At 50.1% G+C, this 24,263-nt stretch overlaps 2 protein-coding genes across 12 annotated transcripts in view; one reads left to right on the forward strand and one right to left on the reverse strand.

Moving 5' to 3' along the window:
* ITFG2 (integrin alpha FG-GAP repeat containing 2) overlaps nt 1–24,263 on the forward strand; it is a 29,526-nt gene that overhangs the window by 3,043 nt on the left and 2,220 nt on the right. Inside the window, exons 2-14 of one of the 11 annotated variants that reach the window (XM_055095257.2) lie at nt 1,602–1,697; nt 2,288–2,329; nt 2,485–2,656; nt 4,461–4,600; nt 5,100–5,248; nt 5,639–5,736; nt 5,920–5,973; nt 6,069–6,169; nt 7,174–7,291; nt 8,089–8,262; nt 12,024–12,135; nt 15,348–15,399; nt 21,224–24,261. In XM_055095257.2, the coding sequence (XP_054951232.1) occupies nt 1,602–1,697; nt 2,288–2,329; nt 2,485–2,656; nt 4,461–4,600; nt 5,100–5,248; nt 5,639–5,736; nt 5,920–5,973; nt 6,069–6,169; nt 7,174–7,291; nt 8,089–8,262; nt 12,024–12,135; nt 15,348–15,399; nt 21,224–21,445 (1,530 nt within the window). In that variant the 3' untranslated portion in view covers nt 21,446–24,261. Of the gene's footprint in view, nt 1–1,601; nt 1,698–2,287; nt 2,330–2,484; nt 2,657–4,460; nt 4,601–5,099; nt 5,249–5,638; nt 5,737–5,919; nt 5,974–6,068; nt 6,170–7,173; nt 7,292–8,088; nt 8,263–8,338; nt 9,316–12,023; nt 12,503–12,809; nt 12,971–15,347; nt 15,400–16,294; nt 19,091–21,223; nt 24,262–24,263 lie in introns of those variants that run through there. The other 10 variants (XM_034935172.3, XM_034935170.3, XM_034935174.3 and 7 more) reach the window with 10 other exon arrangements.
* NRIP2 (nuclear receptor interacting protein 2) lies at nt 11,410–19,490 on the reverse strand. Its single transcript, XM_008973780.5, is given in 7 exon segments — nt 11,410–11,546; nt 11,871–11,923; nt 12,172–12,293; nt 12,578–12,660; nt 15,222–15,374; nt 19,144–19,422; nt 19,425–19,490. Coding segments are annotated over 7 exon segments (849 nt in total). The 3' UTR covers nt 11,410–11,453.

The raw sequence follows: 24,263 nt of genomic DNA on the forward strand, positions 1-24,263 counted from the left end.
TCCAAAACTCCACCATCTTGGGCTGTTTTCAAAACATGTCCCATTTGTAATGGGCAAATTCAAAGAGCCAAAGTCAGGCATGTGTAACCTAGAGCTGTTCAGGTGGCATACTTTTCTGGGGTGGGCCATAGATTGTGTGTAGCCTCAATTCCTGTAACCTCTCCTGCCCCCTAACACACACACCCCTAAATGGAAATAAAGAACTGGGAAACTATGGTTGTGTTGGCCTCAAAAGATTGTTTTGTTTTGTTTTTTGAGACAGGGTCTTGTTTTGTCACCCAGGCTGGACTGCAATGGCACGATCGTGGCTCACTGCAGCTTCAGGTTCCTGAGCTCAAGTGATCCTCCTTCCTCAGCCTCCTGAGTAGCTGGAGCTGCAGGTGTGCACCACCACACCTGGATAATTTTTTTTTTTTTTTGAGACAGAGTCTCGCCCTGTCATCAGGCTGGAGTGCAGTGGCGCGATCTCGGCTCACTGCAACCTCCACCTCCTGGGTTCAGGCAATTCTCCTGCCTCAGCCTCCCGAGTAGCTGGGATTACAGGTGTGTACCACCACGCTCAGCTAATTTTTGTATTTTTAGTACAAACGGGGTTTTACCATGTTGGCCAGGCTGGTCTCGAACTCCTGACCTCATGTGATCCACCCGCCTCGGCCTCCCAAAGTGCTGGGATTATCGGCGTGAGCCACCGCACCCAGCCTTTTTTTTTTTTTTTTTTTTTTTTTTTTTTGAGACAGAGTCTCACTCTGTCGCCCAGGCTGGAATGCAGTGGTACAGTCTTGGCTCACTGCAAGCTCTGCCTCCCGGGTTCACACCATTCTCCTGCCTCAGCCTCCCGAGTAGCTGGGACCACAGGCCCCTGCCACCATGCCCGGCTAATTTTTTGTAGTTTTAATAGAAACAGGGTTTCACTGTGTTAGCTAGGATGGTCTCAATCTCCTGACCTCGTGATCCGCCCGCCTTGGCCTTCCAAAGTGCTGGGATTACAGGCATGAGCCACCGTGCCTGGCCTTTTTTTTTTTCTTTTTTTTTTTCTTGAGAGACAGGGTCTCACTCTGTCACCCAGGCTAGAGTACAGTGGTGCAGTCTTGCTCACTCACTGCAACCTCTACCTCCCAGGCTCAAGCAATTCTCCTGCCTCGGCCTCCCGAGTAGTTGGGACCACAGGCATGCACCACCATGCCTGGGTAATTTTTATATTTTTTGTAGAGACAAGGTTTCACCATGTTGGCTAGGCTGGTCTCGAATTCCTGAGCTCAACCAATCCACCCGCCTCCACCTCCCAAAGTGCTGGGATTATAGGCATGAGCCACTGCACCTGGCCTCACCTGGCAAATTTTTAAATTTTTTTGTAGAAATGGGATCTTGCCATGTTGCCCAGGCTGGTCTCTAACTCTTGGCCTCAAGTGATCCACCCACCTCCACCGCCCAAAGTAGTGGGATTACAAGTGTGAGTCATTGCACCTGGCCAGACTTTTAATAAAGTAGATGAAGATACAAGTTGAGGTCTCGTGATTACCCTTGGCTAGGCTAAGTAGAGAAGAGCTTGAAGAGGTTCAGCAGAGTCCCATCCTAACGCTTTCTTCTCTCTCCATTTGAAGTTAAATGAACTGGTGGTGGGAGACACCAGCGGGAAGGTGTCTGTGTATAAAAATGATGACAGTCGGCCATGGCTCTCCTGTTCCTGCCAGGGAATGGTCAGTATTCACTTCCCTGGGCCTGGAGGGGGGAAGGGATCCCTTCTGTCCGGGGACCGCCTAGGGTGAGCCCCACACAGGTGCTCACCCATGTGTCCTGACTCCCTAGCTACTGGGCCCAGCCACTGACTTGCAGCCAATTTGATTCAGGGAGGGCAGCCCCCAGCTAGTGCTCCCATCTGTCCTCACACACGCGTGCGTGGGCTGGGGTGTTTTTGTGTCGTGGAGTACTCCTTGACACTTTATGGAAGTTGCCTAAGGTTGCTTAATCTTAAAGTATAGTCAAAAATGGGGGCAATAATTTGAATAAGTCTAGAAATGTGATAGCCTAGCTCTATTAAATACAGAGTTTCTATTTTATTTTAAGTGCAGGTTGTCTTAACCGCCTCAGGTCTTCATGTTGCTGTCTGGGTAAACCAAACCTACAGCACAGTAACGCCGTTAATAAAGACCATCACCATGGTTCATATGGCGAAAGTCTTCAGTGAGCGATGGTGATTCGAAAACCTGCCTGCTCCTCCTGCTTCACAGAGATCAGGGAGTACTGGTCTCCCTTAGCGTCTCCCTGAGCCTCCCTTTCTCTCTTACAGCTGACTTGCGTTGGGGTTGGAGACGTATGTAATAAAGGAAAGGTAAGAACTATAGGGGACCTTCCTTGACTCTTAGCTCACAGTGGAAATCAGTTGAAGGTTAAAGGCTTCAGCTCTGACCTCTGTGATCCGATTATCAGGCTTGTTTCCAAAACTCCCTCCCCAGTCCATCTCTACTATACCTCTGTTTGTCCTAGAACCTGTTGGTGGCAGTGAGTGCTGAAGGCTGGTTTCATTTGTTTGACCTGACACCTGCCAAGGTGTTGGATGCTTCTGGGCACCACGAGACACTAATCGGAGAGGAGCAGCGTCCAGTCTTCAAGCAGCACATCCCCGCCAACACCAAGGTCATGCTGATCAGCGACATCGGTGGGCATGCCTACCTTTGCAGGCAGCCAGGAGAGTAGGAGTCAGTGGATACTAGAGCAGATCCCAAGGGATTGGGGTGAGAGGGAGAATCCGTATTCATGTATGCATTTGTTATGTGCTGAGCTCCCATGATAAGCCAGGCATCACTCAAGGCACTGGAATTGCCGTAGTGAATAAATAGACAAAAATTGCTGCCCTCCTGGGCCTTATTATGAAGAGACAGAAAAGAAACAATACAGGCTAGGTGTGCTGCCTCTCGCCTGTGACACCAACGCTTTGGGAGGCTGAGATGGGAGGATCACTTGAGGCCAGGAGTTCCAGGCTGTAGTGAGCTATGATCTCACCACTGCACTCCACTCCAGCGTGGGACCCTGTCTCTTTAAAAAAGGAAAAGAAAAGAAACACTATACATTTTGTAAGATAATTAAGTAGTATATTAGAAGGTAGTAAGTACACGGCTGGACGCGATGGCTCATCCCTATAATCCCAGGACTTTGGGAGGCCAAGGCAGGCAGATCACTTGAGTTCAGGAGTTTGAGACCAGCCTGGCCAACACGGTGAAACTCTGTCCCTACTAAAAATACAAAAAGTAGCCAGGCATGGTGGCAGGCGCCTGTTATCCCAGCTACTCAGAAGACTGAGGAAGGAGAATCGCTTGAACCCGGGAGACGGATGTTGCAGTGACCCAGGATCATGCCACTGCATTCTAGCCTAGGCAACAGACTCCGTCTCCAAAAAAAAAAAAGAAAATAAGTGCAGCCAACCACGGTGGTTCACGCCTGTAATCCCAGCACTTTGAGAGGCTAAGGCAGGCGGATCCCTTAAGCTCAGGTGTTCAAGACCAGCCTGACCAACATGGTGAAACCCCATCTCCAGTAAAAATACAAAAATTGGGCTGGGCACAGTGGCTCACGCCTGTAATCCCAGCACTTTAGGAGGCCGAGGAGGGCAGACCACAAGGTCAGGAGACTGAGACCATCCTGGCTAACACGGTGAAACCCCGTCTCTACTAAAAATACAAAAAAAAAATTAGCCGGGCGTGGTGGTGGGCACCTGTAGTCCCAGCTCCTCGGGAGGCTGAGGCAGGAGAATGGCATGAACCCAGGAGGCAGAGCTTGCAGTAAGCCGAGATCGCGCCACTGCACTCCAGCCTAGGCGACAGAGCGAGACTCCGTCTCAAAAAAAAAAAAAAAAAGAGCTGAGCGTGGTGGCATATGCCTGTAATCCCAGCTACTCTAGAGGCTGAGGCAGGAGAATTGCTTGAGCCCGGAAGGTGGAGGTTGCAGTGAGCCAAGATTGTGCCACTGCACTCCAGCCTGGGTGACAAAGACTCTGTCTCAAAAAAAAAAAAAAAAATAGTAAGTGCAATGGAGAAAATAATTCACAGAAAGAGCTAGAGTGTCGAGGTAGAGGTAGCAATTTTAAATGGAGTTGTTAGGGAAATCCTCACTGAGAAGGTAACATTTGGTGAAAAAAAAAAAAAAAAAAAGTGGCGAGCAAGGGAACCATCCAGATAGGGGGCTTGTAGGTGGTGGGAGATACGTGGGATGAATTGGGACACTTTAAGTTGCGTGTTTGAGAAGTAATATGAAGGCAGAGAGCGGATAGGAGCTGCGGAACAGATGGACCAAATGGACGGGCAAGATGCCACAAACACAGGCAGGGGCGGGGGCAGACTGAGGGTGAAGTGAGTAGCACCGCAGATCGGGCGTGAAGCCGCACTGGCTGGAAGGTGCCACTGTTAGCAGAGGAGCGGGGGCTGCTCGTGGGACTCCAGAGCCCATCTTGTCTTTCATGCCCACAGATGGAGATGGGTGTCGTGAGCTGGTGGTGGGCTACACAGACCGTGTGGTGCGAGCTTTCCGCTGGGAGGAGCTAGGTGAGGGTCCTGAACATCTGACAGGGCAGCTGGTGTCCCTCAAGAAATGGATGCTGGAGGGTCAGGTAAGAAGCTGACTCTGGGGAACCAGGCCCCAGGGAGCTGGGAGGAAGGTCTCCTGGAGGAGGCAGTGGGAGAGCAGTCATGGGGCAGGGCCAGGGTGGGGAGAAGTGAAAAGTCACCTTGTCAAGAGAGACCCAAAGACCATTGCAAATCAGGGGCTTAGGGGAAATTGCTAGTAACAGGCAAAGAGAAGGGATGTTGGGCTAAGAATGAGGAGTCTGAAGGTCGGTGTGGAGTGGCCGCATCAGGACCTAGACCCCAGCTGGGACATGCACAGGGGAAAGCATGTGGTCTGTGTGGAGAGGACGGTGCCAGGCAGGAGCCCTGGAAACTCGAAATCCTTCCTCCTGCTGCTACCCTTGAAGTCCAGAGGGCTGTTCCCAGGACTGCTGCCCTGCCCCCGCCCCCGCCAGCCCCCCACACCCACTGCCCCCTGCTGTTCTCTGCAGGGACCCACTTCCTTCTCTCTCCGTCTCCCTTTAATCCCATTCCCTGGTGCAGGTGGACAGCCTCTCAGTGACTCTGGGGCCACTGGGTCTTCCTGAACTGATGGTGTCTCAGCCAGGCTGTGCGTATGCAATTCTACTGTGTACCTGGAAACAGGACACTGGATCCCCTCCTGCCTCTGAAGGGCCCACGGATGGCAGTAGGTAAGGGGGTACAGGCCAGTGGATGGTGTGGGGGTGCATGGAAGCAGGATGGGCTCCCAGATGCCACATGGTAGTAAAATGGGTCTGCAGTTGGCAGAGCTGCCTCACCTAGGTCCCAGCCCAAGCACCTTTGCCCCACTGGGGAAGATTACTTTAAGACCAAGGGAATCCTGGGCTCTAACTTTGTAGCACCTGAAAGAGGTCCTGAGATTCCAATCTGGCAGCCCCATCCCTGTCTTTTCTGTTTGCCACATGGGCCAGATAGGGTCAGTGGTAGGTTTCTAAGCTGATTCAAATCCCAGAAGCTCTTGCAGGGATAGGGGTTACAAAGGGCTGGAGAACTCAGCTCACTTGGTCTCCCGCTTGATCCATCCACCCTGCTGTGCACAGGGAGACCCCAGCTGCCCGAGACGTGGTGCTGCACCAGACATCTGGCCGTATCCACAACAAGAATGTCTCCACTCACCTAATTGGCAACATCAAACAAGGTGAAAGTGTGGTGGGTGTGAGGGAGGGAGATGAGGGGTAGCCGTCAGTTCTGGAGAAGTGGAAATCCATAGCTTTCCCCTCATTTCGAGCCCTGTCCTTCCCCTGCTGCTGCAGAACACCCCTCTCCCCGTAGGCTCTGACCTTGCCCTGCCCTTTACATTTTCTTCCTCTGGTCCTCACAGGCCACGGCACTGAGAGTAGTGGCTCTGGCCTCTTTGCCCTGTGCACCCTGGATGGTGAGCAATGCTAGGATGGGGTATGGGGGCTGTATGCCTGTATGGTCTGCTCGGGGCCTATCCCACCCACACTCAGCCTGCCTCTCCCCCGGCAGGGACACTGAAGCTCATGGAAGAAATGGAAGAAGCAGACAAGCTGCTGTGGTCAGTGCAGGTGGATCACCAGCTCTTTGCCCTGGAGAAATTGGATGTCACCGTGAGTGGAAAACCTGGCAGAGCAGAGCATTCCTGCGTTTTCCACATGGAGAGATGAGATTTGGAATAATCAGGCTATTCTCACATCCCAGGAAACTCCCAACCTTTATCTTTAGTCTCTGTCTCTTTTTTTTTTTTTTTCCTTTTTTTTTTTTTTTTTGAGACAGGGTCTCCCCCTACCACCTAGGCTGGAGTGCAGTGGCATGATCTTGGTTTGCTGCAACCTTTTCTGCTAGACTGAAGCCATTCTGTCACCTCAGCCTCCTGAGAAGCTGGGACTGCAGGCGTGTGCCACCACACTGGGCTAACTTTCCTAAACTTTTTGTAAAGATGAGATCTCACTATATATGGTTTCAAACTCCTGGGCTCAAGCAATCCTCTCGTCTTAGCCTCCCAAAGTGTTGGAATTACAGGCATGAGCTACTGTGCCTGGCCTTAAGTCTCTTTAGATAGGTCTAAATCCATCTGAAGCAAGTTTGTTTCCTCTTACTCTACCATATTTAATGCTATACTGTGCTGTTAGATGTCTGTCATTTCCATAACTTCAGCAGAAGTAGTAGCCCCAAAGAAAAGTTACTGTAAGAGCCTGGAAGTGTGTTATTCATCCCAACTCCAGAGGCATATTTTGTAGGTTTTTCTTGTCCATATATGAATCTCTATTTAATATCACTGTGGCCCCTGAATCAGCAGGTAGGGGCTATACTTTATATTGCCATCAGGCATGCTTGTTGGTTTAGGAGAAGAGGCAGACCTGGGTTTGAATCCTGATTCTGCTGCCTCCTAGCTGAGTGGCCTTGGGTGAGTGACTCTATTTCTATGAGCTGGGGTTTCCTCAGTATGAAATTGCCTACTTCCTAGGGTGGCTATGAGCATTATGTGAGGTGGCTCATTTGACAGTTGCGTTTACTGCCGAACCCATGGGTGAAATTCCTCCCCAGCTCGCTGTTTGTCATCCAGAATCCAGTCCACAGCTCCTTTATGTTCCTTGTCTCTGTCCTTTTTCAGGGCAACGGGCATGAGGAGGTAGTTGCTTGCGCCTGGGATGGACAGACATATATCATTGATCACAACCGCACCGTCGTCCGCTTCCAAGTGGATGAAAATATCCGTGCCTTCTGTGCAGGTGACCCCCGCCCCCATGGCCCCTTTCTAACCACACTTAAGTTAGATAGGCGTGTTAGGCATGCCAGGGAAGTGTTTGCCCCTCACTTCCCTTTCTGACGTATCCCCTGATGTAAGTCTTCATTCACCAGTGAGTTCTTCAGCTCTTTTGTTTGGGGGTGAGGGGTGGTCACTACATTGCCATCTTGACAATTTTAAATAAGAAGAAATAAAAGACAGTAACATCTCCACCCCGAATATTTTAAAGAATGGAATGAGTTTCTGTCATCTGTCTGGGGTGTGTGAAGACATCAGGAAGTTCTTTTCCACCTCAGCATGCCAGGTCTCTGTGAAGAAAGTTCTCCTAGATCATTTTCAGTAGTTCCAAATCAGGGGCCTTGGGAGGCAGCACTCACTCTCTGGGTGACTGGGGGATGCATTTGGAAGGAGGGATTGGCACCTAAGAGAAGCTTTACTTTCTGATCGTGTTTTGCTAGTCTCGCCCTTGGGCGAGCAAGGCCGTCCCTCATCACTCCAGGGATATCACTAAGATGGGAAAAGCAACAAATAGCACCTTTTTGGATGCTATTCTGCCCGGGTTTTGTTACTATGGTTTTTCTACATCTGAAGTGAGCCAGGTCTTTTCCCATCTTACTTGTTTTACTGAGTTCCCAACAGAGAAGAAATAGCCTTTAATTTTTTTCCTGACATCAGTGGGAGGATGGAAAGTGCTGACTCGGAGGTCTGTGTCTTGCTGTCTGCCCCCCACCGTCGGCACTGAAACTTCCTGACCTTTGTCTCCCTGCCAACATCTTCCAGGCCTGTACGCCTGCAAAGAGGGCCACAACAGCCCCTGCCTCGTATATGTCACTTTCAACCAGAAGATCTATGTGTACTGGGAGGTGCAGCTGGAGCGGATGGAGTCTACCAATCTGGTGAAACTGCTGGAGACCAAGCCGGAGTACCACAGCCTGCTGCAGGAGCTGGGCGTGGGTGAGTCCCAGAAAAGCCAGTGGCCCGGGTGCCCAGGAGACCCACAGCCTCTTACCCACCCCTTCTTGGCTCTCAGATCCTGACGACCTCCCTGTGACTCGTGCCCTGCTTCACCAAACGCTCTACCATCCAGACCAGCCACCACAGTGTGCTCCCTCAAGCCTCCAGGATCCCACCTAGCTGTACTTGCCTCATAGCTGGTGAAGGATTCTTCTGAACCCCCACCCTACCCCCTAAAGGTATCTGTGGTATTGGCAGGATAGGGAATATGCATTACAGAAATGCAGGATTTGACTCTGGGCATGAAAGATGGCAGCAGCCGTAGGGTGACCGTGAACTATAGACCTCGCAGTCTTTTCAGTGAAAGAAGAGACAAGTTGACCCTCTGCCCATTTCCTTATGGACCTCACCCATCACGCCAGCAGGGTCATAGGACCCTGGCCTTGTTCCAAATCGTCTGGGACATGACCCACTCCCCACTGTCACTGTGTTGAAAACAGAGACTTGTTTGTGTGGCCCCAACACCCATAAGGAAACCAGGCTTTAGGCCCAAGGGAGCAGTGGAGGTAAGGGCTCCACCCCATCTTAAGCTCTGTCTTCCGTGGCACAATTCCAAGTTCTTGACGTTAGTAATTGTTAAAGGAATGGCAAACTGTTTTGTTTTGAGGGATCTTTCTACAGTCTGGTCTTACCCATGTTCCTAGCAACCCTGAGATGATTTTCTTCCATTTACCAAAGCAGCCGGGTCAGTGCTTTCTCACGTTGCCGTATTCTTCAGGTATTAGTCAGCTTCAGAAGCCCTGCTCCCATTTTTCCACCCACCCATTCCCCCATAAAACAGCTTATTGTCTCCAAGACAATAGACATTTAAAATGTGATGCGGGTTTATGATCCAGACCACAATCAGAATTATATCTTGGGTCATTTGTGTGCCGTCTGTTCTTGATTCTCTATGCTCTAAATCGGTGTTTTTCAAACTGTGGTTGCAGTCCTTTGGTGGATTATGGCCAGCATTTTTTAAATAGGGAGAATAGAATAAAGTAAAATAGAAAATAGCAGAGTACGTTGCTCACAGTGTAGGTAAGTATTGTTTTGTTAGTCATATGTGCATGTGTGTACTGAGTGCCATGTAAAATGTATTCCTGCTGTGGTAAGCTGTGGTCAGAGGAGTTTGAAAGCCATTGCTTTCAAATTCCTCTCAATTATACTGACCCTAGTCAGATGGGTCAGCCTGGGCAAGGGCCCACATTTACATTTCCTTTCTGTAAGGGACAACGGGCAGTTATCATTCAGCTCTTGATAGGCAGGGAGGAAGACCAGAGAAGAACATCGACATAGAGAAACAAGAGTTTATTCCAATGGAGAAGCAGCTGAGCCGAGGGCTTGCCATTGGGCCTGGGGTCTGCAGTTACAGAAGCAGCAGGAGGCAGACAAGGAAAGGCACAGCACAAGACCCAGGAAAGCGGACCTTGTGGAGCAAGGCAGTGAGGGCGAGGAAAGCTTTTAGGATTTTGAGACCAGGTGCTATGGCACACGTGATAAGTGAACCCTCTCCTTTCCTTCTGAGGGCAGGGGAGGCAGCTGAGAAAGGGCAGGAGAGGCAGCTGAGAAAGGGCAGGCCAGGTGTCACAGGCAGCTCCTTGCATCCCGGTTCTTCTCTAACCCAGTCAACCCCAGGCTCAAGACTGTTTCAGCCCAACGGTCCCAGTTCCCTTGTTCAGGTTAGCTGTACCACTGTCTTTCTCTGCTCCTTTTTTGTTTGTTTTTGGAGACAGGGTCTCACTCCTTCACCCAGGCTGGAGTCCGATGGCACGAACTTGGCTCACTACAACCCCCATCTCCCAGGTTCAAGCAACTCTTATGCCTCAGCCTTCCAAGTAGCTGGGATTACAGGTGTTCACCACCATACCTGGCTAATTTTTGTATTTTTTAGTAGAGATGGGGTTTTGCCATATTACCCAGGCTGGTCTCAAACTCCTGACCTCAAGTGATCCGCCCACCTCAGCCTCCCAAAGTGCTGGGATTACAGGCATGAGCCATTGCGCCTGGCCTCTTTCTTTACTCCTAATCCATGATTTGAGAGACTCAAACCAGCCAGAAAGACTCTCAGGGGTCTGGTGTCTTAAGGTTCGGGTTCTTCTCTTCACAGTGAATTCAAAAAAGCCTCTGTCTCCTGACAGACCCCAAATTTAAAAAAAAAAAAAGCCTCTGTCTTTTTGCTTTGGCAAAGCCTGGCAGGGGATTAGAAAGCCACTGATTCCAGGACAACGCAAGCTTAAGCTCAAGAGACCAGAGATGGGGATAGGAAGAAGGCCTAATGAGGTGGATAGTTCTAGAAATCAGAAAGAATGCTGAATAGGTGAAGTCTGAGTGGTGACAACCTCACTGTCCTGTCTGCCTCACAGGAGCAGTTCTCTACAAGGCTTTTCCACACACACATGCAAGGCTCAGGGGCTCAGTGGGTACAAAAAGCCAGTGGAAGCGGATAAATACCTATAGCGTTAATAGCAGAAGTATGTCCAAGGTTTTGCACAGGGTAATCAAACAATAACTGGCTTCAGACATTTGCAGCCACAGGAAAAAATAGCTCTCAGCCTTATGAGATGGACATTCCTATACTAACTCCCGCTCTTTGTTGTATTGAATTCTGGCTGTTTTTTCCCCCACTCAACTGTGAGCAGATGTGCAGAGACTCCGAGAGGCAGACACCAGGAGGTCCAGGGACATAGGTTGGTGAGGCATGGCGGTCTAGTTGTGGGAGATAATGAGGCCCAGAAGGTGTAGTGAGAGACATGGTGGTGTGGGAAGTTGAGTTGTGTTTGGGGTGGTATTGGGTGATGGACAAGGACAGCGGTCAGCAGAGCCTTCGACCCAGCCCAAGCAGGCACCCCATTGTGCTTAGGTTCCTATCTGTGGTCCTGATTTGGCTTTGCTTTTCTTGGGAGGAAGATGAATCAGAATCCTGGCATTGTGGGCCCTCTAGTGAAAACTCGTCCTGGGGAGTAGGACGGCTGCTGAGAAGCAGAGAGGAATGCGGCCAGCTGGGGAAAATGGGACAGCAGGGGTCGGGGAGGTGATTGAAAGGGCAGACACCGTAGTCCCCAGCTACCTGGCTTCAAGAGCCCCCGTTCCCCACACGCCTCTTCTTCTAAGGCAAGGTCTTTCCCTCTGGGGACTGACTGAGACAGCAGTCACTGGCCAGGCTCTTGGTACAAAGGCAGGAAGGGTAGCTCTGGGAACGGGGCTTTCAGCCGCAGCACTCCGTGCTCCAGGTCGATGCAGCACTGCGGGGTGTAGAGCAGTCATGCCGGGTCACCTCAGCCCGCCACCTGCCTCCCGGCCGCTCCTTTATTTCCCCCTCCCACTTCCTACAGCTTCCACCTGCCTTTTGCTCTTCCCCCATCCCCATTTCCCTAGACTCCTGTTGAAGGGGGTGACCCAGTTCTCTTGATTTTTCACTTGGTGGTAAGTAAGGAACCTCTAAGGAAGCAAAGGGACAGTTGCCAATCTCTAAGTCACTCTCATCAGAACCTGGTCCAGGTTCCACACCTGTGCCTTCTACTGCTTTTTCCCAGTGCTTTGGATCAGGCCCTGAGTGGGTGCCTTACCTTGAGAGAAAGCAGAGTCTGCAGGCCCAGGCAGAATTCAGGACTCTCAGCATCTATAGGAACAATTTGAAAACAGAAGAGGCTGAGGGTTCCCGGTGGTCACTGCTGCCCTCCTCTTAGCCGTTGCTCCTTCTCTGCCCACCCCATCCCCAGATCCGAGGACACTGGCACAGAGATGGGGGATAGTCAGAACATCTCTGGGAACTCCTCGTGCTGCAGGGACTGAAAGTCTCGGCCTTTGCCCCACCCCGAAGAGAAAGGTGAGGTGAGCACCAGGGCTGTTGCAGAAGGGGGGACTTACCCACCACCTGTGCCGAGCACACCACAGTCTCCTGCCCCAGCTGTAGCTCCAACTGCTCCACCTGGGTTGGGGGCCCAGGGGACAGGTCCCCAGCTGAGGCTTTTAGGACCCTTTTCTCTAACCTGTGGTTGGGAAGCAAGGGTTATGGCTACCACAGCCCCTAGAGGGTTCCACCCCATTAATCAGCAGGTGTCCCTCTCTACTATGGGTTCACCTCCAACCCCTGACCTCACGTGGGGTCTAAATCCTTGCCTTCTCTGCCAGAGTCTTCTAGCCACTCTTTTGTTAAATAACAGCTTTATTGAGATAAAATATGCAACTGTCGTCACTATCTAATTTGAGAATATTTTCATCACCCCAAAAAGAAACCGTGTCCCCCACTTGCTTGTTTGGGCCACATTCTTACCCCAGGCGGCTGAGACATCCAGCAGAGATCCGATTGTATTGGGTGCCTGTGTCAACGGCCACTCTAAGCAGCTGGTCCTGGCACTAAGAAAGAGGAATCGTGGTGAATCAGTGAGTCCCTAGGGGAATGGGTTGGAATTGGATCCTTCAGTTTCCCAGCCCATTGATGATTCCCTCCTAGAAATGAGTGGAGAAAATGAACTGTCTTTAAAACTGGCTTTTATCGGGGCCAGGTGCGGTGGCTCACGCCTGTAATCCCAGCACTTTGGAAGGCCGAGGCGGGTGGATCACCTGAGGTCGGGAGTTCAAGACCAGCCTGACCAGGGTTTAGTAGAAACCCTGTCTCTACTAAAAATACAAAATTAGCTGGGTGTGGTGGCGCATGCCTGTAATCCCAGCTACTCGGGAAGCTGAGGCAGGAGAATCGCTTGAACCCGGGAGGCGGAGGTTGTGGTGAGCCAAGATCGCGCCATTACACTCCAGCCTGGGCAACAAGAGCAAAACTCTGTCTCAAAACAAACAAAAAAACTGGCTTTTATGAGACTCATACAATAGGGGCAGAACTCCCAGATAAATAAATCAAAAAAGGAAGTGGACCAGGTGCGGTGGCTCATGCTTGTAGTTCTAGCACTTTGGAGGCAAGAGGATCACTTGAAGCCAGGAGTTCAAGACCAGCCTAGGCAACATAGCAAGACTCTGTCTCTACAAAAAATAAAATGGAAAAAAAAAAAAGTGGTTATATGTGATGGGTTCATAAGTTTGGGGAAGATCTGCCAGAAACGGAGAAACGGTGATCTGTTTGTTTAGAGGAATCCTTGGGAGTTTGATGGCCTCCTGGTTCGAAAACTCCAGGTTAGGAATAGAGAAAGGATGAGAAGACTGGAATCCCTGTTAGGAAACTCAGATATGGGTAACCAAGAAGTTCGCTATTGGAAACAAAGGAAGACAACTTCACCTACTTTGTGACATAGACAGACATTTTGATATACACTTGGATATACACACACATCGTTTTCTCATTCCAAACATTCATTGAGTATCTACTATAAGATATGTTACCGGAAGGTACATCAATGAATGCTATTCTTTAGGAGTCTAAAGGAAGTATAATATAACTCTACTATATGGCAGAAAGTTTTATGGTCTATAAAAGGATGTGAATGCCCTGGCCCTGTGGCTCACACCTATCTATAATCCAAGCACTTTGGGAGGCCAAGGTGGAAGGATCGCTTGAGGCCAGGAGTTCAGGACCAGCCTGACCAACGTGGTAGTCTAAAAATACAAAAAAAGAATTAGCCAGCTGTGGTGGCACACACTTGTAATTTTAGCTACTCAGAAGACTGAGGTGGGAGGATCGCTTGAGTCCAGGAGGTTGAGGCTGCAGTGAGCTCTGATCATGCCACTACACTCCAGCCTGGGTGACAGAGTAAGAATCTGTCTCTAAAAAATAAACAAAAGGACTGGAAAAGTCGAGGGGTGTGGTGGTTCACGCCTGTAATCCCAGCACTTTGGAGGCCGAGGTGGATGGATCACCTGAGGTCAAGAGTTTGAGACCAGCCTGACCAACCTGGAGAAACCCCATCTCTACTAAAAATACAAAATTAGCCAGGCGTGGTGGCATTTGCCTGTAATCCCAGCTACTCGGGAGGCTGAGGCAGAAGAATTGCTTGAATCTAGGAGGCAGAGGTTGCGGTGAGCCAAGATCACACCATTGCACTCCAGCCTGGGCAACAAGAGCGAAACTCCGTCTCAAAAAAAAAAAAAAAAGGGCTCGGCGCAGTGGCTCACGCCTGTAATCCCAGCACCAGGAATTTGAGACCAGCCTGGCCAACCTGGTGAAACCCTGTCTCTACTAAAAATACAACATTAGCCAAGTGTGGTAGCGTGGGCCTATAGTCCCAGCTACTTAGGAGGCTGAGGCAGGAACATCGCTTGAACCCAGGAGGCAGAGGCTGCAGTGACACAAGATCATGCCACTGCACTCCAGCCTGGGTAACAGAGCAAGACTCTGTCTCAAAAAAAAAATTTTTTTTTAAAAAAAGGACGTGAGTAACATGCCTTAGAGGTTGGGAGGGAGGAAAGGCTGCTTCCTACTGGGGAAATCAGAAAAGGTTTCAAGGAGGAGGTAACATCTGAGCTGGGCTTTTGCCTGCAGAATGTGGACCCAGAATGATTGGAGAGCAAGAAGAGCAATCCACATAGAAGAAGCACAGAGCAAAGACGGTGGCCGAGGACCAGTGGGAATTTATTGCGAACGTTCAATAGTGACTGAGTGGTTAAGTGGTTCCAGAGATTACAGGGCCAATGCCTTAGAACACATGAGTTTTTTCCAGAATTACGTTATCCATGCACACACACCATTTGTCTGTGTAGAGCACACTGAGGAGTACTTACTTAATTTAAGTATTGTATTTTGACCAAGGAAGGGGGGCAGAGTAATGGTGGTGACAGATGGAGTTGCACCAAGGAGACATGGGTTGGGGCAGGGAGGAAGGAGGTGGAGGATCCTGGTTAGGTCCAGGCTAGGGAGAGAGGTGCCCTTTCTCCCTCCCTCCCTCTCCCATCAGGGCAGAGCAGAAAGGAGAGCAGGTGAAGTGAGTGATTCAGGGTTGTTAATGAAAGTGTGTCCCTGGGAGGCCTCTCACCTTGCAGTTGACCAGAAGAGCTGGAATCTCTGTCCTGCTGGTCTTCCTCCTGCTCTCCTGGCCATGAATCAGGGCCTGCATCCGGGGAGGCTCCCCCTGAAGCCAATTCGGGTTTCCCTCCACCAGGCGTCTTTGGATCACACTGCGCGGCTGCTGGCTCCATCACAAAACAATGAAGGTAGGCAGTTCTAAACCCAGGCATCCAGGCTGCTCAGTTACCCCACTTAGATACCCCAGGATGCTCCCCCAACCCCCCCAGACCTGAGCCTTGCCCTAGGAGTTTACCCTAGGGTCCCAGATAATGAGAGCAGAGTAAGCCCCAGTATCAAATCATGCCGTTTTCCTTGGACACCCATAGATTGCTCAGCAGTGAAGAAATGGGAAGAGGAGAATGGTCCATTCTCCGTGAAACTGACTTAGTAGCCGAAGGGACATTTCAGGAATTAGTATGCTTGGGGGAAGTTTTGTCTCAAACTTACATTTTTTTTTAACTAGGAGGGTTTTTTTTTTCTTCCCCTCTGACCTCATCCTTCAATGGGCTTCAGATCCCAGGGTTGGTGGTATGATGAAAAACAGTAAGAAACTCAAGAACTAGGCCAGGCGTGGTGGCTCACATCTGTAATCCCAGCACTTTGGGAGGCCGAGGTGGGTGGATCACTTGAGGTCAGGAGTTCGAGACCAGCCTGGCCAACATGGTGAAACCCTATTTCTACTAAAAATACAAAAATTAGCTAGATGTATTGGCATGTGCCTGTAGTCCCAGCTACTCGGGAGGCTGAAGTGTGATGGTCACCTGAACCTAGAAGGCAGAGGTTGCAGTGAGCCAAGATCACACCACTGCACTCCAGTCTGGTTGACAGAGCAAGACTCTGTCTCAAAAAAACAAAACCAACCAAACAAAAAAAACTCTTTAAGAGCTAGGATGCTGGGAGTCATCTTTGACCTGTCCCTCATCTACAACCACTCCCATTCCATCCAGTCACTTCCCAAATTCTGTAAGTTTTGCCTCCTGTGTAGAATCAATCTGTCCCTCCTTTCCTTCTCTCTCTTCTTTCTTTTTCTTTTCTTTCAAGATGGGATCTTGCTATGCTGCCCAGACTGGACTCTAATTCCTTGGCTCAAGGCATTCTCTAGCCTCAGCCTCCTGAGCAGCTGGGACCAAAAGCTTATGCCACAGCACTTGGCCTCCATCCTTCCTTTCTGTTACTGCCTGTGTTCCAGACTCCCCACAGCTCTCTCGGATCCTTGGAACACCTTCTTAAGTTCATAACCTGTCTCCAGACCTGTTACCTTTCAAATACATCTGCTTGGAGCTTCAGCCTGGAAGCTAAAAACCTTGCTACTCCAAAATGTGGTCCTCAGATCAGCAACTTTAACATCATTTCGAAGCCTCTTAAAAATGCACTCTCATACCTACCGAATCAGATGTTTCATTGTGACAAGATCCCCAGGTGATTCATGTACAGGTTAAAGTTTGAGAAGCACCAAAGTAAAACATGAAACTAACCATGTATTCTCTTATTTAAAATGCATCAAAGACCCCCCACCCTACCCCGCATTGCTTGCATGATAGAGCTCAAGCTTTTGAAGGTGATCCACAGTCCACATGACCGGGCCGTGCCTCCTTCCCTGCCATTCTGTTTATGGGCCCCAGAAGCACCGCTCATACCAGGCTGCTTTTTGCCTCCATGTCTTCACTCCTCTCTCCTCTCTTCCTGAAACTCCTCTTCCTCACTCTTCTCGAGGCTAGACTGGATGACTGGCTTAACACACTTTATTTGAGAGAGAGGTTGTATCTTAAGTTTGAGATTCTGTGGACATCCTATAATGCAGGATATACCCTCTCCAGGATACCCTCTCTGAGTTCTTCATGCTCCTCTCTCCATACATGCCAAGCTGGGGTCCCTTGTCTTAGCTCCCTTTGCCATGCTTCTCACAAATGTTATGTATGGATTTTACTCCCCCATTAGCCTGGAGAGCGCTTGAGTCTACCTCACTCATTTTTATATCCCAGGGCATGGCTCAGCATCTAGTAGGCACTCAATAAATGCTTGCTGCAGACTGACTCTTCCCCCAGGCTCTATGCACCTCTCCACCTGCCCTCTCTCCTTGGGAGCCTGGGATTGTTTTTCTTCCCTTAGATTAATGAGGCCCTTGGGGTTGCTCCTGGCAGCAAGGCTGCCAGCAGGAGACCCAGTGCTGGGAAAAGTTCAGCGAGCTCTGGGACTGGCTGGAGAGACTGGCTCTGCACTTCCCATCTTCCACCTTCCCACGATGAACACAGGCTTCAGGCCCCTCCCGCTGTTGTGCAGTTTGCTCCTCAGCCATCCCAGGGAGGGAGACGATGGGGTCTTCCCTGCCTGTTGTGCCTTTGCTCCCAAAGCCATAGGAGGTAACTGCTAGGGATCAATTGGGGATATCCTAGGCAGAGGGGAGAGGTGAAAAGCCCGGGACTTTCTCATCAGAAGGCGGGACCTGCCACTCCAGGATGGCAGTGTCAGTAGAGCACCTTCTCCTGGGGCCAAACACATGTAGGATGGTCCCCAGTAGGTTCTAGCCATTGAGAGCCGAAGAACCCGCTTCCCTGCTCCATCCCTGTTTTTCAGCTATGCTTGCTGCCACGGCAAGTAGGAATAAGCCCCTGGCAGTTCCCTGAATTAAGTCTCAGTGCAATCCCTTTTCTCATTGGGAGCTAGGGAATTGCCAGACCTCTGGGCTGTGGTCCTGGTGGGGGCAACCCAGGCTGAGAGGAGTCTGGAAAGGTGGAGCTAAGTAGGGAAAGGCGAGGTGCTGCACTGGCCTTCAGGTTCCCGGGGAGAAGCAGTTGGTGGAGCACAGGCCTGCAGACATGCTTCCAACCTGTCAGTACAGGCCTGGTTGAGTACCTCTTCTCAGACTAGGAGAGGGGACAGGGAACCGAGTGCTCCCAAGCCTTTCTACAAAGGATTTCCTCTCTTCCACGGGTCAGAGGCCAGGAATATTTCTCAGACTAAATGGAGTAATAGCTGGGGGAATAATAATAATAGCATTTAGATAGTGCCTGCTATTAGGCACTGTTCTAAGTGCTTTAAATATATTAGCTCTAACAACTCTCCCAACAATCCTATGATTGATTTGATTCTCATTTAACAGATGAAGAAACTGAGGCACAGAGACGTAAAGTCAATTGCACAAGTTAGTAAATGGCAGAGCCAGGATCTGATCCCAAGCGAAGTGGCTGCGCAGCCCCGCTTGTCAGCACTGCCTCTCAGAGGGGAATGCCTGAATCTGCAGTTGTCCCCCGCCCACTCACATCCTCACTGTTACTCCCCTGCCCCATTCCTCTGAGGCCAAAGCTGCTGCAGACATGGGATGGGAGGAGAGGAGCCTGGAAGGTTCATTCCACTCAGGAGTGGGGGGAGCAGCACTCAAGGCGGCCAGGGGGCCCCGGCAAGAGCCACACAAAACCCTGATGCCCTGGGAAGGATGGAGACCCCCGAAGTTTTGATTCTGAGGAGAAAGGACAAGTGGATAGACAGACCTGGTGGGGGGAACCTGTGGTTTGGGGGAAGCAGGAAGTCACAACCCTAAACTGGCCAGTCCTCCAGGCCCTCCTGGTTGTAAGTGACCACTCTAGAGGGTTCCTGTGTTCCTGTAAGCCCCCACTTCTAAACAGCCTAGCTCCTCACCACCCTCAAGTTTGGGGCCATTAGAGGAAAAAGGGAAGCCGAGCAATGAGAATAGGAACCCTCAGAGCCACCAAACCATGGGAACATCCCCGGTGAAGAGCCTTGAGTTGGCAGGATGACCTCTCCCCATCTCAGCAAGGGAGCGGGACCTGAAAGCTGAGGGTCTGCACTTTCTGGTCGTGCCTCCTGCTCAGGATCTGGGAAGTGGAAGGAAAAGGCCAGGGGACGCTGGCGGGGGAGGGGTGTTGCCTCACCAAGTCCTTGGAGGTGCCGAGCCTCTTGAGGCTGTCCAGCGGGAGCAGGTCAGCCGAGTCCTTGTGCAGGAACTGGGTGGCCTGTTTTAGCTGGCGCTGCTGGCTCAGGTGGGCTCGGTCTCGAAGCTGTGCCTCCTGCCCCCTCGTCCTGGCTTCTCCCTCATCTCTCCTGGCCTCCTGCTTGGTGCTCATGGCCCCTGCTGGAGGAGTGGGCCAGGGGCTGCTTGGTGGGGGCGTCACCGAGTCCTCTCTGCTTCTTCCTGCCTGTCTCCGTCCCGTCCTGTGCTGCAGCTCTCTTTCCAACAGGAGGGTCTCCACGGGAGGGAAAGAGGAAAAATAAATAACATGCAGGAGCAGCCGCGTCAGTCTCCAATTTCCCGAGATTGCTGTAGAGGGAGTGAGACTCCAGCTGGAAAAACCCAGTCCTAGAAGAGAGGGAGGGTTGGCAGGGCCCACAGCTGGCTGACTTGGCCGCGTCCCCAACGCTGGGGTCCTGGTCAGAGCAGGCAGTGGATGGGGCGTGTGTGTGTGTGAGAGAGAGAGAAGGAGAGTGAGAGACAGTGCTGTAAACTGTCAGGGTGCCCGTGCCAGGTGGTTTGCGAGGAAGCGCTTGTCACTGTGTGGGGGCAGCAGCCTTAGTGCACCTCCCAGCGTGTGTGGCCCCCGCCCTCCTCTGCATCCCTCCCAGGCTTCCCAGGACTGCCCAGCTGTTTTCTCCTGGCATTATCTGCAGCCCAGGGCTGGCGCGCAGGCCAGTAACTGGGTTCAGATCAAAGAGGGGCAGCATGAGAGCGTCCTTCCCTCCTCTCATCCCCCTAGCCTTACCTTGTTAGGTCTCTTGCCTCCCGCCTAGCAGATGTCAGAGTCTTTAACTAATTGACTCTGGATTCTGGGTTCCAGGGAATGACAGGAACAACTCTGAATCTTCCCACGAGTAGAAATTGTCCCTGGCATCTCGGTCTCCTTTATATGACTCTCCTCAAGTCCTGGCTCTTTAAAAAATGTTTCATTTCAAATATACAGAAGTTATAAAGAATAAGATAACCAGTACTCTTCACTCATCACCAGTTTAAAAAATAAGCTGTTGAAGCTCCCTGTGCACTTCCACTTCCGCCTGCTGAAATTGGTGTTTATCAGGCCCAGACTTCTTTATATTCTTTATGCAAATACTTACATATGCATTCTAAGCAATATGTCGTTGGTTTTGTCCTACTCACTGTATTTATTCTTCTGCAATCTGCTCTTTTTTGCTGAATAGTTTTTGTTAGTGAGATTCATCCATACGGTATGCCCGGCTCTAGTTAATTGACTTCACCTGCTGTGTAACATAGTATTCCATTAGATGCATGCATGACATTGAGGAAATGTAGGTTATTTTTCATTTTTAGGTCTAACAAACAATGCGGCTATGAATATTTTTGCACACATCTCCTGGGGCACCTATGTAGGCATTTCTCTAGAGTATACACCTACACCTAGGAGTGGAATTGCTGGGGCATCCCATATACAGCTTTGCCTTTTTGGCATGTTGCCAGAGTGTTTTTACCAGTGCACACTCAGACAGCTGCACACGGGCTCCTGAGGTTCCACATCCTCTCCAGCACTTGGTATCAGACTTTTTCTAGCCCTGGCTTATCAGCAGATTTTTCTCTCCAGCCTTTCCTCTTCACCATCAGGGAAACGCATTGGCCAAGCACCTGTTTACCTGTGTTGGATGCTCACAGGGTGATTACCCCACCTGAGCCCTGCTCCCTAAGGGTGCAGTCTGACTCAGACAGCTCCAAGGCACATGTACTTTCAGACAAACCAGATGTCTACTGAGCTTCTAGGAACCAAGCCTCTTTGAGACACTTTCACAACCACTGCAATTATATGAAGAAATACTGTATTCTAATCCCCATTTAGAGGGAAAGAAAGTGTTACGGGTTGAATTGTTTCCTTCACCCCCCAAATGTACCCCTACCCCCTAGTACCTCAGAAGGCGACCTCATTTGGAGATAGGGCCTTTACAGATATGGTGAAGTTAAGATGAGGTCATTAGGATGAGCCTACTCCCATATGACGGCGCTCTTATTAAAAGGAGGAAGTGGGACGCAGAGAGAAACGCACATGGGGAGAACGCCGCGTGAAGGCTGAGGTCGGGATAATGCATCTGCAAGCCAAGGAACACCTAAGAGGACCAGCAAACCACCAGAAGCCGGGGGGAGAGGCGTGGAACAGACCCTGCCTTACAGCTGTCAGAAGGAACCAACCCTGCCAACACCTTCCTGTTGTACTTTCAGCTTCCAGAACTGTAAGATGACAAATCTCTATTGTTTTAGCCACTCAAGCTTGTGATACATACTTTGTTATGGCATCCCCGGGAAACTAGTACATTAAGTCTTAGGACCCAGCACGGTGGTTCACGTCTGTAATCCCAGCACTTTGGGAGGCTGAGGCGGGTGGATCACCTGAGATCAGGAGTTCGAGACCAGCCTGGCCAACATGGTGAAACGCTGTCTCCACTAAAAATGCAAAAAATTAGCTGGGCATGGCCGGGCGCGGTGGCTCACGCCTGTAATCCCAGCACTTTGGGAGGCCGAGGCAGGCGGATCACGAGGTCAGGAGACCGAGACCATCCTGGCTAACACAGTGAAACCCCGTCTCTACTAAAAATACAAAAAAATTAGCCGGGCGCGGTGGCAGGCGCCTGTAGTCCCAGCTACTCGGGAGGCTGAGGCAGGAGAATGGCGTGAACGCGGGAGGTGGAGCTTGCAGTGAGCTGAGATCACGCCACTGCACTCCAGCCTAGGCGACAGAGAGAGACTCCGTCTCAAAAAAAAAAAATTAGCTGGGCATGGTGGCATACGCCTGTAATCCCAACTACTTGGGAGGCTGAGGCAGGAGAATTGCTTGAAGCTGGGAGGAGGAGGTTGCAGTGAGACAAGATTGTGCCATTGCACTCCAGCCTGAGCAACAAGAGTGAAACTCCGTCTCAAAAAAAAACCCAAAAAACAAAAACAAAACAAAATTAAAAATTAGCCAAGTGTGGTGGCATGTACCTATAGTCTCAACTACTCAGGAGGCTGAGGTGGGAGGATCACTTGAGTCCAGAAATTCGAGGCTGCAGTGAGCTATGATGGCACCACTGAACTCCAACCTGGGTGACAGAGCGAGACACTGTCTCTAAAAGAAAAAAATTCTTAGAAAATATGCCCAAGATTCAGTTATGATATAGCAGAGCAGGTGGTCCAGTCCTTGTGTTCTCTCTCCCAAGTTCTGTTCAATTTACACTGTGCCTAAAGGAGAATACTGATAGAGATGATAAACACGGAAAGAAAACCAAACTGCAATAGGATGCCATTTCTCAAGATTTGCCCCACCCAGAGCCCAGCTTCATTTAGACTTAGCTTTAGTGGAACTTTCCAGCTCCCTCCCATGTCTTGACATCCATTACCACCATATGTTTGCTTGGGATAGAGGTCAAAGAGGATCCTCTGGCATGTTTTGCTGGGTTCCTGTAGTCATTTCAACAGGATTAACTATAATCTATAATTGATAGATTATTGAGTGACACACAGCGTGATGCTGGGCAGGCCCCAAGCTGAAAAGCATCTCCTCCAACTTACTTTATTCTTAGCAATTCATTCCTTTGGTTTGAAAATTCTTCAGCATCTTCAAGAGTCCTTTACTAATGCATCCTTTGGGGGAGTTATGCTAAATTATCAACTCACAAGGATGAGATGGCTCTAGGGAGCCAGCCTGCCAACATGGATGGGCTGTCCCAGGCTCTCAAGTGAGCTCAGGTCTGTACACTGCACCCCAGGGAAGAGTAAACGTGCCTGGGGCATAGAATGGAGACTTTGGAGTTTGGAGTTTGGAGTGGGTTTGGGGACATCAGCTTCTCTTTTCCAGTTAGTCTGATAAGTCCTTTGTTGCCTGGCCCTGGAAACCACTTGTGCTCCGAAAATGCCATTCTCTGGAATGTAGCTGTGGAGTAGGAAGAGAGTTGGCCCCTGTGTTCTGTAACCCAAGCAAGTACTGTCTCACTGCCATCTTGGGGCAGGCTCTGCAGTAAGGAGAATCTCTCTTGCCTTTTTGTGTTTCTTGGTTTCTTCCTTTGTAAATACAAGGCATAGTCTCTGCCCTTCCCCCAGATTGCCAGAAGAGTGGGATATATTGTTCTAGCAATATAAAGCTCTGAGGCCTTTCTGCAGGACTGTAGACATCCCTTTGCTGTGATAGTGAAGAATGTGAGGAGTGTTGTGAGGCTAGGCGAGCGGCCCAGCCTTGCCCATGACAGCTCAGTCTCCTCCCCTCATAACTTTTTTACCTAACAGAGAATTAAAAAAAAACAATTTAGCTGGGCACAGTGGCTCATGCCTGTAATCCCAGCACTTTGGGAGGCTGAGGCAGGTGGATCACTTGAGGTCAGGAGTTCAAGACCAGCCTAACCAATGTAGTGAAACGCTGTCTCTACTAAAAATACAAAAATTAGGCAGGCATAGTGGCGCATGCCTGTAATCCGAGCTACTCAGATGCTGAAGTGGGGGAATCACTTGAACCTGAAAGGCAGAGGTTACAGTGAGCCGAGATCATGCCGCTGCACTCCAGCCTAGGTGACAGGGTGAAACTCCGGCTCAAAAAAAACCAAGTAATTAATCAACAAGGAATAACTCTATTGGTCTCTAATAATGAGACAGAGGGGGAAGAAACTTCGTCCAACTATTCAGGAAGATTAAGCAATTCTGAACCGTTAGGAGTAGAAGAAGTGAGCGTATTCTCGTCCAAAACACTTGGAAAATGTCTGTTATTCTCTGAAGTGAATGGATCTAAATTCAGAAATGCTGAGAGAAAAAATGAAAGTGAGAAATATGGCTCCTTCGCTGCATTGGTTCTTCTATGAATGAAGTTTTTTTTCCTTCAGAAAAAAGTAGTTATTGAGCACCTACTATGTACTGGACGCTGAGCTAGGCCCTGGGTGTACAGTGGAGAGCCAGATGAGGTCCCTGCCCTCATGGAGTTCACATTCTAATGGAGCAGGTAGATAATCAACAACTAAATTTATAACCTCAGGTGGTGGTAAGTGCTGAAGAAAATACACCATGGAATAGTATGGAGCCATAAAAAATAACAAAATC

This window comes from Pan paniscus, chromosome 10 (assembly GCF_029289425.2).
Source record: "Pan paniscus chromosome 10, NHGRI_mPanPan1-v2.0_pri, whole genome shotgun sequence".
NCBI classification, from domain to species: domain Eukaryota; kingdom Metazoa; phylum Chordata; class Mammalia; order Primates; family Hominidae; genus Pan; species Pan paniscus.